Source organism: Dichomitus squalens (assembly GCF_000275845.1).
Source record: "Dichomitus squalens LYAD-421 SS1 unplaced genomic scaffold DICSQscaffold_1, whole genome shotgun sequence".
Classification (NCBI taxonomy): Eukaryota; Fungi; Basidiomycota; class Agaricomycetes; order Polyporales; family Polyporaceae; genus Dichomitus; species Dichomitus squalens.
The window spans coordinates 813,093-827,217 of record NW_006766883.1 but is presented as its reverse complement, the minus strand read 5'-3'; the positions used below and the strand labels follow the sequence as shown (position 1 = coordinate 827,217).

At 56.8% G+C, this 14,125-nt stretch overlaps 5 protein-coding genes across 5 annotated transcripts; 2 read left to right on the top strand and 3 right to left on the bottom strand.

Annotated features, from left to right (window-relative positions):
- Window positions 1-62: 62 nt before the first annotated feature.
- Window positions 63-3,501, bottom strand: DICSQDRAFT_164499 (uncharacterized protein; the record flags this gene model as incomplete). Its single annotated transcript, XM_007360115.1, has 5 exons — window positions 63-93; window positions 146-314; window positions 373-464; window positions 528-925; window positions 982-3,501. The coding sequence occupies 5 exons, from the start codon at window positions 3,499-3,501 to the stop codon at window positions 63-65; spliced, it is 3,210 nt and encodes a 1,069-aa protein (XP_007360177.1).
- A 1,108-nt stretch (window positions 3,502-4,609) lies between these two features.
- On the top strand, window positions 4,610-6,842 carry DICSQDRAFT_95270 (uncharacterized protein). The gene is made up of 6 exons (XM_007360114.1): window positions 4,610-4,840; window positions 4,903-5,187; window positions 5,300-5,515; window positions 5,606-5,708; window positions 5,770-6,163; window positions 6,217-6,842. The coding sequence occupies exons 2-6, from the start codon at window positions 5,148-5,150 to the stop codon at window positions 6,463-6,465; spliced, it is 1,002 nt and encodes a 333-aa protein (XP_007360176.1). The 5' UTR covers window positions 4,610-4,840; window positions 4,903-5,147; the 3' UTR covers window positions 6,466-6,842.
- Window positions 6,843-7,440: 598 nt separating this feature from the next.
- DICSQDRAFT_95267 (uncharacterized protein) lies at window positions 7,441-9,858 on the bottom strand. The gene is made up of 10 exons (XM_007360113.1): window positions 9,755-9,858; window positions 9,560-9,703; window positions 9,436-9,504; window positions 9,266-9,378; window positions 9,106-9,217; window positions 8,921-9,055; window positions 8,236-8,865; window positions 7,722-8,185; window positions 7,602-7,667; window positions 7,441-7,540 (listed from the first exon to the last, which is right to left on the bottom strand). The coding sequence occupies exons 1-7, from the start codon at window positions 9,763-9,765 to the stop codon at window positions 8,469-8,471; spliced, it is 981 nt and encodes a 326-aa protein (XP_007360175.1). The 5' UTR covers window positions 9,766-9,858; the 3' UTR covers window positions 7,441-7,540; window positions 7,602-7,667; window positions 7,722-8,185; window positions 8,236-8,468.
- Window positions 9,859-10,055: 197 nt separating this feature from the next.
- DICSQDRAFT_75566 (60S ribosomal protein L32) lies at window positions 10,056-10,942 on the bottom strand. The gene is made up of 5 exons (XM_007360112.1): window positions 10,725-10,942; window positions 10,563-10,671; window positions 10,489-10,512; window positions 10,287-10,432; window positions 10,056-10,229 (listed from the first exon to the last, which is right to left on the bottom strand). The coding sequence occupies exons 1-5, from the start codon at window positions 10,766-10,768 to the stop codon at window positions 10,169-10,171; spliced, it is 384 nt and encodes a 127-aa protein (XP_007360174.1). The 5' UTR covers window positions 10,769-10,942; the 3' UTR covers window positions 10,056-10,168.
- A 470-nt stretch (window positions 10,943-11,412) lies between these two features.
- On the top strand, window positions 11,413-13,855 carry DICSQDRAFT_95261 (kinase-like protein). Its single transcript, XM_007360111.1, has 4 exons — window positions 11,413-12,344; window positions 12,401-12,836; window positions 12,890-13,007; window positions 13,066-13,855. The coding sequence occupies exons 1-4, from the start codon at window positions 11,493-11,495 to the stop codon at window positions 13,427-13,429; spliced, it is 1,770 nt and encodes a 589-aa protein (XP_007360173.1). The 5' UTR covers window positions 11,413-11,492; the 3' UTR covers window positions 13,430-13,855.
- Window positions 13,856-14,125: the final 270 nt, after the last annotated feature.

Genomic DNA, 14,125 nt, shown 5'->3' with positions numbered 1-14,125 from the left:
CACAGAGTTGACCGCTTGACCTGGGTGCTTGCCACCCGTATTGAAACCATTGGGTCCGCCAATCACTTGAACTTTGACGACGACACCCTCGCGCTGCTTCGTGTCTTGAATGCTGGCCCAAAGCATAGCTGCGTCTCCACCCCACCCTTGGATACGTCGTTGCATGTATGCGACGCCACACTCGTCCGAGCAGAACTTGGAGAATGCCCCGCGTGCGGGCTTGTGACATGCGGAAGGAGAGGATGGGTGTGGATGCTTCAGTCCGGCCATGCATCGCTGCTTGTACGTCGTCTGGAGGGGCATGTTGGGGTTGGCTGCAACCACTTCGTGTCAGCGCCACAGCGAACCATGCACGTTCTGCTGCGTCCTCACCCTTGATACAGAGGGGGCAGACGAACTGGTCAATCAAATCGACCTCCAAATCGTTCATGTTCAAACATTGCGTGTGATACCACTCATCGCATCTATTGTCAACATTCAGCATCCAACCACTGACGGTCAATGCGATCGAACAAAAGAGCGCCCACCTATCGCAAGCGATCATGACCTTGTCCTCATCGTAGTTCGTCTTGCAGATACAATACAGCTTGTCGTCCACAGCATCCTCTTCCGACTCTTCCTCCTCCTCCGGTTGTGCTTTGGGCTTCGGTGTCGGCGTCGGTTCCGCGGGCATGGGCATCTCAGACGCAGAGCGGGAGCGTGAAGGACCTACGGCAGCAGAGACAGCTCGTTTGGCAGCTGCGGCGACCGTAGCAGACGTCGCAGTGGCCTTCTTCCCCTTCGTCGCAGTGCCACTACCGGAGGGTGTCAGCCTACCACTGGAGCCTGCGGTCCCTTCCTTATCCTTCATCGGCTTGACCTTCGGTTTCGGCACGGGCTTTGCCTTAGGTTTCACAGTCGCACTCTGCTTCATCTTGGGTGCGTGCTTGTTCACATTATGCTCAGAACATTGTGAGCGATCGTAGATAGCAAGAAACTTACCTTAACTACTGATTCCTTTTTTTTCGCGCTCGCCGACGCACTAGGCTCCTCTACTGTTTTTTCAGCCGCTTCAAGCACCTGTGGTGTCGCCTGCTTAGCGGACTGCGGAGGCGCAAGGGGCGGAGGCATGGTCAAGCGTTCAGATGGTAAAGCGGGAGTACTCGACGGCACACGAGCAGAGGGTGCGATCAGTGTGCCCGGCTTGACCACAGCCTCGTCATTGGGAGGTTGCCTCTCACCGTGGGCAACACTAGGAGTCGTATGCGATGCCTTTGCCGTAGTCGCGCGATGGGAAGGAGATTGCAAATGTGAATGCGAGTGCGAGTGCGAGTGCGAGTGCGAGTGCGAATGCGAGTGCGAGTGATGAGGCTTGTCATCAACCAGGCTCAGCAGCTCGTCGTCGAGGTCATTGCCCATTGACATGTCAGGATCTGTACCTGCGTCAGGTGTCGCGCTCGCAGCAAGCTCCAGCTCCAATCCAAAGTCAGTGTCAGCATCTGAGCGGGGAGAGGGCGCCGGGACAGGCAAGTCGTCCGGCACAACATCGTCGAGCTCTTGTTCAAGCAGGGCGGTGGGCGTCGGAGACCTGGATGGGCTCGGAGCTTTCTTCTTGTTACGCTTTGTCGGCTCCGGCCGTGGTCGTGGAGATGGTGATACAGGCTTCGGCACGTCATGCGGCGGATGAGGGGGAGGAGACGCTTCTGACGGGGTCTGAGGTGGCTCTTCCGCGGCTGGAGAAGAACCTCGGGAACCACGAGCAGGCGAGCCATCGGCGTAGTGCTCCAATAACCACTCATGAGGATCCTCTTCGCGCATGTCTATGGAACGTTGTGACTCATACGTTGGAGGTTGAACGGGTTCGCTATCAGGCTGACGCGGTACCTCGGTCACCGCTAGTGGCACTGTTGTCGACCCTGCCTCTTCCTCCATCTCCGCCAGGGTCTCGGACGGCTCTAACGGCTCTTCGACCTCCATCGGGGTGGGAGAGCGAACCGGCTGCTCTGCTTCCTCCACACCAACGGATACCCGAGGCGAGTCCTCAATAGCGTCTACCTTGCGGGTAGGTAGGTCTGCCACGCTCGCCACGGCTGCGGGTGGTGGAGAGCCTTCCATCTTCACCTCCGTCGGAGAGACTACTGCGTCTTCCTGAGCCACAGGTGCCAAGGCCAATGGTACGTCGTCAGGGTCCACCGGAGCCTGTAGGGCTGGAAGCTCTTCTTGCACGATAGCGGACGATGTTGCTCGTGACTCCTCCACCTTCGGGATGGTCGCGTCCTCTACCGCCCTCACCGGCGAATGCGACTTCATTGGTGAGTGCGAACGCGCTGGCGGTTGCGTCCGCTCCCCCGCATCGTCCACGGGACTCGGCTCCGCGTCTAGCTTTTCCATCTGCTCTTGCACCTGCGGTACCTCCTGTTCCTCTGCCTTTGACTCTATCTCCGTCTGCTCCTCTGCTTTCGGCTCCATCAATCGCTCCGTGTTTGCCACCGTGGATTCCTCCACCGTCTCCGCCATTTCCTCCACCGTCTCCGTCGGTTCCTCCTCCTGTTTCGCCCACTCGTCCACTACCGCAGCTTGGACATCCCCCCTCACACCCACTGCGGGGGGCTGAGAGACTGGCGAGTCAGCTAGTAGCAACGACTGTAGTTGGGGAGCAACAGTGACATGCGGCGATGGAGGCCGAGGAGGGTTTGGCATGCTCTGACTGAGAAAGGATGGGACCTTGGGCGGCGGGTCAGGAGAGAGGAGTTGAGCTATGGTCCTAGGCTTCGCGGAAGGTGCTGGGGGTGCAGGTCCCGCTGGAGTCACAGGACGAACCGCTTGTTGATGCGAGGAATCAACTTGAGGCACGGGGGCAAGAGGCGGGGGTGCGGGAGGTCTGACAGAAGGAAGATCCTTCGGAGTGGGAGCGATGGGTGTCGCAGGGGGGCGAGCAGCTGGAGCACCAGAGCCAAAGCTCCCCGTTCTTCTGCGCCTCTTCATTGGCGGTTCGCCATCGTGTCCAAGCGAAATGACGGCCAAGGAGTTGACGCGTGTATCGCGCGGAGAAGTCGCCATCGGGATCTTGTGCAGCACCGGGGAATGCGGAGGATGGGGAAGAGGTGAAGGAACGCGATTAAGCACGGGGCTGAGGGACGCCTTACGCGCAGACTCTCTGGCTTCTAACGGGGTGGGGTGCTCACCACTCAGCCTACGCCTCTCTTCAGTAGCTGCCTGGACCAATGCTTCCAGACCACCCAACCCCCCAGAGTTTCCACGTGTTCCCATAGAAGCAACAGGTGGCCTCGCCGGTTCTGCGTTCAGCAGATTGTTAAGGGCAGCGGCAGAGGACGATCGGCCAACCGTCAATGGAACCTCAGGCTGAGAAATTGACGCCGAGCGGTAGTGGGCCGCGCGACTTGGCACGGGTTCCCGGTTGAACAACGCAGAAGATGCCAGCGTTGAAGGGCTCTGTGACTGGGATGAAACCGGAGTGGGGAACGGCGGCTGAGGATTGCCGTATGACGGTGAGTGGGACATGAGCCTGTATGTGTTCGTCGGGGAACCCAGAACAGATCGCAAGCCGAGTACAGGTGACTGTGAAGGGCGGCCGCTCGAGGGTGCCTGGAACGAAGGAGGAGATGGCTGTAGAGGAGAATGTGAGAGTGAATGAGGTGGTGCTGGGGGATATGGAGAAGTTGCCGGAGTGTCTGAATGGGCACTCCGTGATAAGTTTGGCGGAGAAAAATATGATGAGCCCTCAGACTGCCGATACTCCACCTGGTAAGGATCTGAGCTCCGACGAGACGAAGGGATCAGTCTCGGAGCACTCTGAGTATGGTGGTGGGAGGAAGGATAAGAGTAGAACGCAGTGTCGCGGTCAAGGCTTAGGGGTGAGTGCACGACTCTAGAGCTACTCGCTTGCACCTCGGGACGACCAAATGCGTCTTCTCTGTACTCCGTCCGTCTACTGGAATGCAACACCGCGTCATCGACCATAGGTGAGGGGGTATGTCTCCTGAGGTGGACAGCTTGCATTGACAATGGGACGGCATCGTGACTTTCTTGACTATATTCTTTATAGGCTCTACTACGAGATGACTCCCAATGCGAGTCGAGAAAGCCTTTGTCCTGCAGCTCCCTCAACTCGTTAGGAGGAGGCACGCCGGGTCCTGAGAGGACGGGAGGGTAGGAAGAGGAATGGGAAGGGGTGCTTGGGGGCTGCGATCGGTCCGGAGGCTGGTCGTCGGCACAGAGCAGGGAGGAGATCGTCAGCCGGCGTCCCGCCATTGGTTAAGCCAGCAGAGTCGCTGAAATGAGAGCCACAGGGAGTGGGAGACAGAACGAGTGAGGACGGCGAGATGAGACGTGCAAGCAGGGTTTGTGCAGGGCGGTGGCATTCAGGTCGAAGTCACAATGTCAAGAGGTCACAGGCGCATCTCCGCGCAAACGCAATCACTTCCCGGCCCTTGTCCTCTCTCCGTCGATCATCCGCACCATTATACACACGTATCCCCGCAACCGGCGTGCAGCCCGATCGCCGTAGATCTCACAAACAGGCGACGTCGGCAATATGCCCAATTCGAGTTGTCAAACGACAATGAGTCACACCAATGGAAGAAGACAGAGCAGATGACAGTCAATTGCAGGAAATATGTACAACGAGACATTGCGACGCAGCTCATACAGCGACCACGAAGAGTCGACTGCTAAGACAAAAGTCCCATCAACAAAGCACGAACGCGCCGCACCCAAGTCCCATCGTTCACAACCCAAGTCTTCTTGTTCTCCAGCCCATTATGACGGTCTCAAGGTCCTCGACCCACTCAAGTCCAGCGAACCGGCGAGCGAGTCATCGTCGAGATGCTTTTGAGGGCTGGAATGGTCGCATATCAGCATCGAGAGCGAGGTGGACAACGACAACGACGAGGAGCTCACCTGTGGTTTAAGCGTTTTGGAAGACTAGGAGAGGAGGGTTGGGGTTTATATGGGTGAGAAGAACTGTACAGCGATCGACCAGTGGCTTGACCAGGACCCCGGGAAGTGATCACCGGGTCCTGGGACTGCTCGATTTCTGGGGCTTGCTTCAAACCCCTCTCGCCCCCGCCGTCAGTCCACTTGACAGTAATCCGTCTTCAGGGATTATTAACCCCTACTGACTGCAAAAAAGGGCCCCGTCACTAAAGATGTCGGTGGCCAGCAGAAATCCCTTCGCCCTCCTTGATGGTTAGTCCTCGTGCTTTCTTTAGCGATATTTCGAAGATCGCAAAACCCCACCCTATATGCATGTACACGAAATCAAGGTCAGAAGCTCACTGATTTCTTTTGCCACGAACAGAGGACGCCTCGCGGCCGGCGAGCCCTGCTCCTGCTGCAGCAGCTGCGGCTAAGCAGGCAGCGCCAACTCCCGCAGCCACTCGCGGGACCCAGAAGGCTCGCGGTGGCCCCGCCTCAAGAGGCGGCAAGTACTATCAGCGCGGCGGCAAGTCTGCTCCCCGCGAGAAGGAGAACACGGAGGTCGCTGAGGACGCCTCTGGTGAACCTAGGAAGCGCGGTACGTTCCTCGTCTACCGCCTACTTTGTTGTGCTTCAAGAATTTTCCCGCGCCGGTCTTTGCTCATCTACTCTTCTGGTATCGCTCTAGCTGAAGGCGAAGGTCGCGGCCGCGGTCGCGGCAGGGGTCGTGGCGATCGCGGACGGGGAGGCCGTGGCCGCCCGTTTGATCGCCACAGCCAGACCGGAAAGACGTATGTCTACCACTGCTCCCTACCACCTCATTCACGATTGACAACGAAATGCATCTTCTAGCGACTCCGAGAAGAAGGTCCACCAGGGCTGGGGCGGGGACGAGGGCGTCTCCGAACTCAAGGCTGAAGCCGGCGCCGCTACCGACGCTGCCGCCGAGACCAACGAGTGGAATACCCCTGCCGACCCTTCCGGTTGGGCAGACGCTGCACCTGGCGAGGCGGCTGCTGCCGCTGAGGACACCCCTGCCGGTGATAAGGCTGAGCGGGAGGGTCGCAAGCCTCGCGAGCCGGAAGAGGAGGACAACACTCTTACTCTTGACGAGTACCGCAAGAAGCTTGCCGGCCTTGAAATTGTCCCCAAGCTTGAGACGCGCAAAGTCGATGCGTCCGCCTTCAAGGATGCTGTGGTCGTGACCAAGAAGGATGAAGAGGAGACCGCCTATTTCGTCGGCAAGGTGAGACGCCTGCGAGGATCCGTTTTTGCAGAACCCAACTCATCCCGTTATAGTCCAAGACTGCTGCGCCCAAGCAGAAGGCCAAGAAGGAAGAGAAGGTCTTCATCGAGATTGAGGCTCGCTTTGATCGTCCTTCTCGTGGTGGTCGTGGCCGTGGTGGTGAACGCGGTGGTGATCGTGGTGGTGACCGCGGCGGTCGCAGTCGTGGCCGTGGTGGCGCGCGCGGTCGTGGTGGGGCCAATGGCCAGGCCACTACGGCGTTGAACGTCGACGACGAGACGGCGTTCCCGTCCCTGGCCTAAACACCAAGCAAATATATTGCTGCGGCCAGCGTCAAGCTTGGCTGTTGACTCCTCGATGCGCGGTGCCGACAAAAAATCCGAGTCATCCTCTTCCAATCCCGATTTGTGTCCTGTCTGTCTTGATATCTGCGCACGCGTTCTGCATCCGCCTTTCCACTTCGTATCACTCTGCCGTCTCTTACCGCTGCTCTACATATCATGTACCTTTGTCCACGCTTCCAGTACCCCTCTCACTCACCATCGCCTGACATGACATATGAACCAAGACTATGCACGGTATATTATGTTCTGTGACCTGATATTTAGTCGTGTTGTATATGAGGTGTAAGAGACCGAGATGCATTTTGCGTTCAGAAACGGTGCTTCTGACAAATTCCAACAAAGAGTGCTGTTCAATGTCCGACATCGACATCTCTGATAGTGCTCATGAGCTCATTGCGTGCGTAGTCGCGCGACGGTGAAAAGCAAAATGCATGCGGCGACGTGCCGGTGGCCACGTTTTCGATAACACTTACGTCTCAGGCTTGTTAGAGCAAGAGCTGCTCGCTCAATCATTTCGTCCCCATAGATCTGGAAGAGCTAGAGGTATGTCACGGGCGTGCCACCATGATCTTGAATACGTTGCTGAATATGCTGAACACGTTTCGTTGATCTGCCTCCATCGGTCGCTACTACCTACCCCGTATCACCAAAGCAGAGACTCGTACATCGTTGACATGGCTATAGACCGCATATACCTCGCTAGACATGGTATGGCCTGATTAAAGAAATGCTGCATTCAGCAACTCTGATGAACTCCCCTGCAGGCTACCGTATGAACTGGGTGACTGAAGATTGGTAATATGCACTCGTCTCGCCACCTTGTTTGAGGTTTGATATCTCGCAATACAGGGTTAGCGTTACCGGTATGTATTGGAAGCGTGATATGTACACCGGAGATTTACAGGTCATCCAGGAACTGCACGGGACCCGCCTCTTGCTCCTTACGGGTTGAGTCAAGCGAAAGAGCTCGCTGACTTCTTCATATCGTTGCCTGAGGAAGAAAGACCCACAATTGTACTATCTTCTCCGTACCGTAAGCTCCGTACCTCAACAACAACTTGTCCAAGCCATTGACCGATGTTCTGTCCGTCTAGATCGCTGCTTGCAAACCGCTCAACCCACCGCGGAAGCCCTGAAGCTACCCATTTATGTTGAACATGGTATGCTTCGACGTCGTCCTTACGTTCCTGAACTGATGTGCAATGTGTCAACAGGTCTTTCGGAGTGGTACTCTCCTGCTGCCCCCGGCACTGGCCTCCACCCGCGTCCTGGCCAAGCCACTGACCTCCGGACCCACGTCCCTGAAATCAGCGACGACTGGCAATCGATCTTCTATCCCACACGCAAGGGCGAGGACGCGCCCGAGATGCACGACCGCTCGCACGATTTCCTCCGCGCCCTCATTCCGACCGTGGAGCACAAGTACGGCGGGAAGCACCAACGCATCCTGCTCGTCAGCCACGCTGCACCCATCATTGGGCTCGTCCGGGTCCTCGTGGACAACCGTGCACTCCCGCTGCGGGTCGGAACCTGCTCGATCACGGATCTCAGACCCAGGGACACGTTGTCGAATGCTGTGGGTAATTGGGAGGCCATAAAGCTCGCAGACAGTTCTCATTTGGAGGAAGGCGCCCTCAGGGACTGGGGTTTCGAAGACGCCGTGTACATCGATGGCAAGGTGTGTCTGCTACATGTCGCTAATTTGCTTTGTCGAGCTGATCACTGCAGGTCATCAACCACCACGGAGAACCTGGTACTGAAAATGAGAAGGACGAGCCCGTTGGGCTCCAGGTCCACCTACTTCCACCCGGCTTTCAGGCTTAGCTTTAGGAATATATCGACACTTCGCACATAGGATCTATCCAGCATCTTTCTTGCGCTCCCTACAATCTATCGTACACGCGTACTGGTTCCATCATCTGCGCATCTGCATCTATGTCGCATTGCAACCCTGTATTGTTCTAGAATGTAACGAACGCGCTAGCGTAGCTGACGCTGGAGTCTTTGACCGTCTCGCACGCGCTGCTCTGCTCGTAACGCACCCACTTCAGCTTCGGAGACGTCCCCTGCTGCTCCAGCGCGGCAAGTGCCCCGAACAGCACCCCGATCGGGTGACGGCCGCAGATGGTGTTCTTCGTCCTCGCCAGATAATCCGCGAATGTGCGGTGCGCTTGAGACGCTGTGAACGGCGGCAGCGTGAGGAGCTCCATCCCTTCGTGGTCCAGCGCGGATATCGACGCATGGATCGGATGGGTCTTGAGGGAGGCAGGAGGTGTCTCAGAGCGGGAGAGGCGGATCGGGGCAGCTGAGCTAGGCGGAGGCTGAGGGTAGTAGAACGTGTACTGGAAGCGCAGGCCCCTTCAATGCACCGTTAGCCACATAACACGCGGACGACGCTCGCGTGTGCGCTCACCAGTGGCAGAAGTCGCTAGATACGACGAATATGGTGTCCTCTCTGGCAAGGTACGGTGCCAGCAAATGGCCGTACGAAACTTCCTTGTCATAGTTGATTGCACCGACAAGGATAGGAACGATCTTGATGTCGAGACTGGGACACAGTGATAAGTCCCTATGAAGAGACAAATAAGGACCTCCTACCCTTCAAACGTCTTGCGGATGTAAGGCAAGTGCATCTCAATGCTATGCTCATCCTCGTCGGTCTGCAGTGACATATCAGAGAATTGACCAGTCTGTTTGAGCTCCTTCGTAGCTGCGCCAAATCAGTGACGAATGGATGATCATCTATGAGAACACTGACTCTCGACATCGATCGGTAATGCACCAATTGGCGTTTCATATTGAGCGCATCGCGTCAACGCGCACCCGTCAAGGTAGACGTGGTGAGAAGGTCCCAAGACAAATACGCGTTTACTGGAGGTGCACAGGGTGTAGGCAAATGTGTCAGTAGTACGTGGTTGGCAACCTCACATTCCAGTGGTATCGATGCTCTTGTATGCCCAAGCGGCTGCTCGTCCAGAATACGAGTACCCGGCGTGACTGCACGTGGTTCAACTCAGGTCTTATGAAAACACTCGGCTGCAGCCATACTCACGGTGCGATTATTGCCTTTGTTCCCGGTACAGGGGGATTGAAAGCATCTTCGGAAGCAGGTTTCACCTCCCCTAGCCATCCCGATAGCTCTTGATCCAGTTTGCTGCCATTGCCAGTATACCACGAGTCTGCGTGCGTTGCTTGTCTGACCTGATGAAGCAGAACTCATAAGAGACTACATATTGGAGTAGCATACCTGGAAACCATCGATCTTCGATCTGCGATAACTTGGAAGACTCGCAGGAGGGAATGCACGGTGAGAGACTGGCAGTAGGGAATACGGAACGGAGGTGATTGCTCGATCGCCAAGAGTCTTAGATGATGTTCAGTACCAAGCCGTACCTAGAAGACTCGGGAAGATCTATCCGGGAACACGTGCCATCTCTTGAGAGGCGTCGGCGAAGGACTGAGCTCTCCTGAATGAGCCATCCGGCGACTTGCGCCAATAGTGCGAATATACGGCTACGGCAGCATTACAACCGACACACAAGCGTATGATTTATCGGCCTGGAACATGGTCGCATGTCGATTATTTTCGGCATAGTCAAATGGATACATGAACATGGTAGAATGCAGCGAGCGAAACAACAATGATACCGACGACGACGTTTTACTCCTCTGACCGCAGGCGGGCAGTGGGGTTGGTGACCTTCACGCCGAGGACCTTCGCCCTATGAACCCGCGACTCGTCGGCATCGGTTCAGTAGAATAGGCAACACGCCACGTACCTCTCGAGGATGAGTGTCCGGTTGCGGCTGCTGACGTTGTGTGCGATCTCGGCCGCAAAGCTTTTGTTATGCAGCAAGAGAAGGTCGACGTCCCGGACGTTGTTTACCAATAACTTCTTCAAGCCGTTGGGAAGGAGGTGACGGGTCTGGAGCGTTGTCAGTTACCTTTGTTGTAGAATACGCTAAGGCCGGACCGACGAACCTTCTTGTTGCTGCCGTAGCCGATCTACACAAGGATGAGTGCAACGCCCACGGACGGAACGAGCAACAACGCACCTTAGGCATGGGCAGCTGGCCCTTGAACCGACGCCGCACACGGTTGTCAATACCCTTAGGTTTCCTCCATGCCTCCTTCACGCTCTTGTAGCGGTCAGACTGGTGGCGCCTACCCAACAGAATGAGCGCAGCTCCGAGGGAACGCACAAACAGTTCTCTTACTTGAAGGGCTTGGTGCGCTTCTTGACGATGGGAATCTTGACCATGGCGAACTAGAGGGCGGAAGCAGAATAAGTAATCGAGCAAGATCCCGACGGGAGACGCAAGATAGGGCAGCCCAAGTCCGAGGTCATCCAAAGTGTCGAGTTCGCATCCACCGCCTTCCAACCTGATTCCAAGCTCCTGAGTCGCACCGGCACAGTCCCGGAACGCTAGGCAGCCCTGTCGTACGTTCAGCATAACGGACTTACAACTCGTGGGGCTTGAGGGGGGGCGTTGACGGGGGTGTACTGGAGCTCGAGGACACTGCCAGATTTGCGTGCGAGGACTGGGCGTCTGTGCCACGTGGGGAGGGTGTGGGGCTGCCGAGCATTGACCGCTTTCGTCGCACGATGGGCGCCGGCGGGCTTATCACCCGTGTGCACTGTGAGCACTTTAAGAAGGGAGACCGCTCAGATCGTGGATCGAGGAAACGTCCCAACTGAACCTATAGTAACGACGACGACGGCCAGCTGTCCTCCCGCCCTCGACCCCATGGAGGTCGAATACGACTCGAGCTCGGAGGATGGCGAGTTTCTGTGGACTGCAGCCAGCCGGTTCAAGCAGCCGCGATGCGGCGGGAAACCATCGCGCACGTGCATGGACTTTGAGCCGCGGCGGTCTCACAAGCCGTCGTTCCGTTCACGCTCTGCACCACCATCATCCACTCCATCCCTCTCACAACGCCCCTACCACGCAAGGATCTCCAAGTTGGCTCCCTTACAAGGCATCATGCTCGCGGCTCCTGCTGTAGATCTCAGTTTCGACAACGACGACGACTGGTTGGCGCCGCCTTCTTCCAGCCCCCGGCTCTACCGCGCGGCCAGTGTGGGTAACAGCTGGGGAGTCACTTCTATCGGACGCGGAGCTGTCTGGAACAACCACAACCGGGAGGAGGAGAGCGAAAGCGATCGCGAAAAGGACATCGAGGACACCTCTACCGCCGCTGTCAGCACATCCAAGGACGGGGCTGGTCTGCTACGCCCCAGTGGGCCGTCGTGGTTGAGCACTTCCGCAGTACCAAGGTCCGCTGCAGCAAGTGGCACACCCATAATTTCCACGCCCATAACCCCTCCACCGCCCCTTCCTCCTCTTTCACCGCGTACTGCTAGCTACTTTTCAGGCCCTCTGACGCGTTCTCCCGTACAATCCCGCCCATCTTCACCTCGCCCATTCCCGTCCCGGCCTGCGTCCCCTCCACCTGCGTCTCCGTTGCTCAATGGTGTCGCTGCAGCTCTGAGTCCCATGTCCAGCACCCCATCATCTCCGCGATCCAGTCAGTTTCCCCGCATGCGTCGGCGGTCATCACAACAGCGCGTCTCACTGCTTGCCGGGCGCGTCTCCATAACTCCCGTTGAGCCACCGTCCCCACTGCCCGCAGGGCCCCAGAAACTCGTGCGAACGAACAGTGCTGCTAGCTTCCTCAGCGTAGCAAGCAGTGTCGGACCACCCACTCCCGGCGAGAAACCCGGGTCAGTAGGCGACCGCAGCATATCTGAATTCGTCATCGAACGAGAAATCGGTCGTGGCGCGTATGGTCTGGTCAAGCGCGCTCGAGAAATGATGGACGACGGGACGCTCGGGGTGAGTATCTGCGGTGTGTCACTTACCGTGCGTATCGTTAACGCTGGCTTCCGAAGCCGCCCCTTGTCATCAAGCAGATTATCAAGTCGCGCATTCTTGCAGACTGCTGGAAGCGACATCCGAAGTTTGGCACGATTCCAATAGAAATCTATGTTATGTCTGCGATATCCACTACGCACTACGTCTTGCCACCACCTCGCCCTTGGGATCCACTCCGTAACAAACCCGATGTCAAACAGGACTGGGTAGAGGGTAAAATCGTCAGCGGCCACCCCAACATATGCCCTCTTCTCGACTTCTTCGAGGATAACCACTACTACTACCTTGTCTTACCGTCGACTACACCAGAGCCCAACCCAGACGAACCGTCACCTCCCTCGGACCTCTTTGATTTGGTCGAGAGCTACCCCCACGGGCTACCCCCAGATCTCATTCGAACCTATCTTGGGCAAATTGCAGACGCGTGCGCGTTCTTGCATTCAAAAGGGATCGGTAAGGGTGACTATTCTCGACGTAATCAGATGGCGCTGAAGAGTCCCGTGCAGTGCACCGTGATATCAAAGATGAGAACGTTGTTCTCGGACCTGCCGGCAAGTGCGTTCTTATCGACTTTGGAAGTTCCGGGCTCGTGAGGAAGGGGGGATGGGATACTTTCAGTGGCACGTGAGTACCTATCACCCTCGATCAGTCCGTAATCGTTCTCATGCATAAGGCAATGTAGTCTCGATTATGCGGGTCCTGAGATCCTACGGGGCGAGCGGTACTACGGCAAGGAGCAAGATGTCTGGGCTTTCGGCGTTGTCGCCTACGTGATGCTCGTTGGCGAATGTCCCTTCACCACGGCTGCGGAAGCCCAGGATGGCCTCGAATCCCCATTCGCGAGTGCCTCCATTGCTCTTGACGAGCGGTGTATGGAAGACAAGGAGAAGGAAGGAGAAGAGTCGGACGGCGGAGGAGCATTAGGCGACGCAGCGGCCCTTGTCCGGGCCTGCCTACGAGTCGACGTGAACGCTCGGCCAACCTTCTCCAAGATACTCCAGAGCCGATTCCTGAGCGGCAACGGAGGATGGGGATTGCACTCATGATCAAGGATCTCGAAGTGGGATGGCCGCGTGTAACGTGCGTGCAATGCGAGTGCCAGAACACCCACGCAATCAGAAGTGTCCCTCGAATTGACAGGCTGACGGGCATTGTGTTTGCAGGAACGTCCTGTTATCTGATGGCTTCCGGACCTGTAGGCAGATACTTGAGGACGTCTAAGCCTCGTCGGCACTATCTCTCCACTCCCAGCAATCTCCCAAGTAGAACGCGATATTTATCTTCAGCTGCTCATGACCGCTTCTGTACTCGCATAATGTTATCGCCATCATCGCATCGACACTCGTTCTGACCATACTGCTTCTGTCAACACTGCACTCTCTTGTTATCCATACAAATGTATCTACATAGTCAGCTCTGGTCCTCATCCTGTGCAATAGAACAAGATGTGTAATTTTTGTACTCGATTTTTTTTTCGCCGCACGGACAGTTTTCGAGCCGATGTTTGGAGGGGCTGTCGGAGGAAAGCAGCAGGCAGCCAATGACGAGCGGCAGAGGAGCCGGCGGTGACTCCGGTGGGACGGCGGGGCCGGCCGGGGCATGGGTGGAGGGTTGGGACGGTGTAATCAGCAAGATCTCCATCGATCATCTGAAATTTTCGAGCCCGCGCGAGGGGGATATAAACCTTAACATGAGCCATCTCCAGTTTCTTCTTACCCTCATCTCCCCCCTCTCGATCCCCT

Coding starts and splice junctions, on each gene's coding strand:
- DICSQDRAFT_95270 (XM_007360114.1), top strand. CDS start 5,148: ATGTCGGTGGCCAGCAGAAATCCCTTCGCCCTCCTTGATG. Junction 5,709..5,769: donor CACAGCCAGACCGGAAAGAC/GTATGTCTACCA, acceptor TGCATCTTCTAG/CGACTCCGAGAAGAAGGTCC. Junction 6,164..6,216: donor CCGCCTATTTCGTCGGCAAG/GTGAGACGCCTG, acceptor ATCCCGTTATAG/TCCAAGACTGCTGCGCCCAA.
- DICSQDRAFT_95267 (XM_007360113.1), bottom strand. Junction 9,218..9,265: donor ATTACCGATCGATGTCGAGA/GTCAGTGTTCTC, acceptor GATTTGGCGCAG/CTACGAAGGAGCTCAAACAG. Junction 9,056..9,105: donor ATCCGCAAGACGTTTGAAGG/GTAGGAGGTCCT, acceptor ACTGTGTCCCAG/TCTCGACATCAAGATCGTTC.
- DICSQDRAFT_75566 (XM_007360112.1), bottom strand. CDS start 10,768: ATGGTCAAGATTCCCATCGTCAAGAAGCGCACCAAGCCCTTCAA. Junction 10,433..10,488: donor GCTACGGCAGCAACAAGAAG/GTTCGTCGGTCC, acceptor ACAACGCTCCAG/ACCCGTCACCTCCTTCCCAA. Junction 10,230..10,286: donor CGGACACTCATCCTCGAGAG/GTACGTGGCGTG, acceptor GCGGGTTCATAG/GGCGAAGGTCCTCGGCGTGA.
- DICSQDRAFT_95261 (XM_007360111.1), top strand. CDS start 11,493: ATGCTCGCGGCTCCTGCTGTAGATCTCAGTTTCGACAACGACGACGAC. Junction 12,837..12,889: donor CTTGCATTCAAAAGGGATCG/GTAAGGGTGACT, acceptor AGTCCCGTGCAG/TGCACCGTGATATCAAAGAT. Junction 13,008..13,065: donor TGGGATACTTTCAGTGGCAC/GTGAGTACCTAT, acceptor AAGGCAATGTAG/TCTCGATTATGCGGGTCCTG.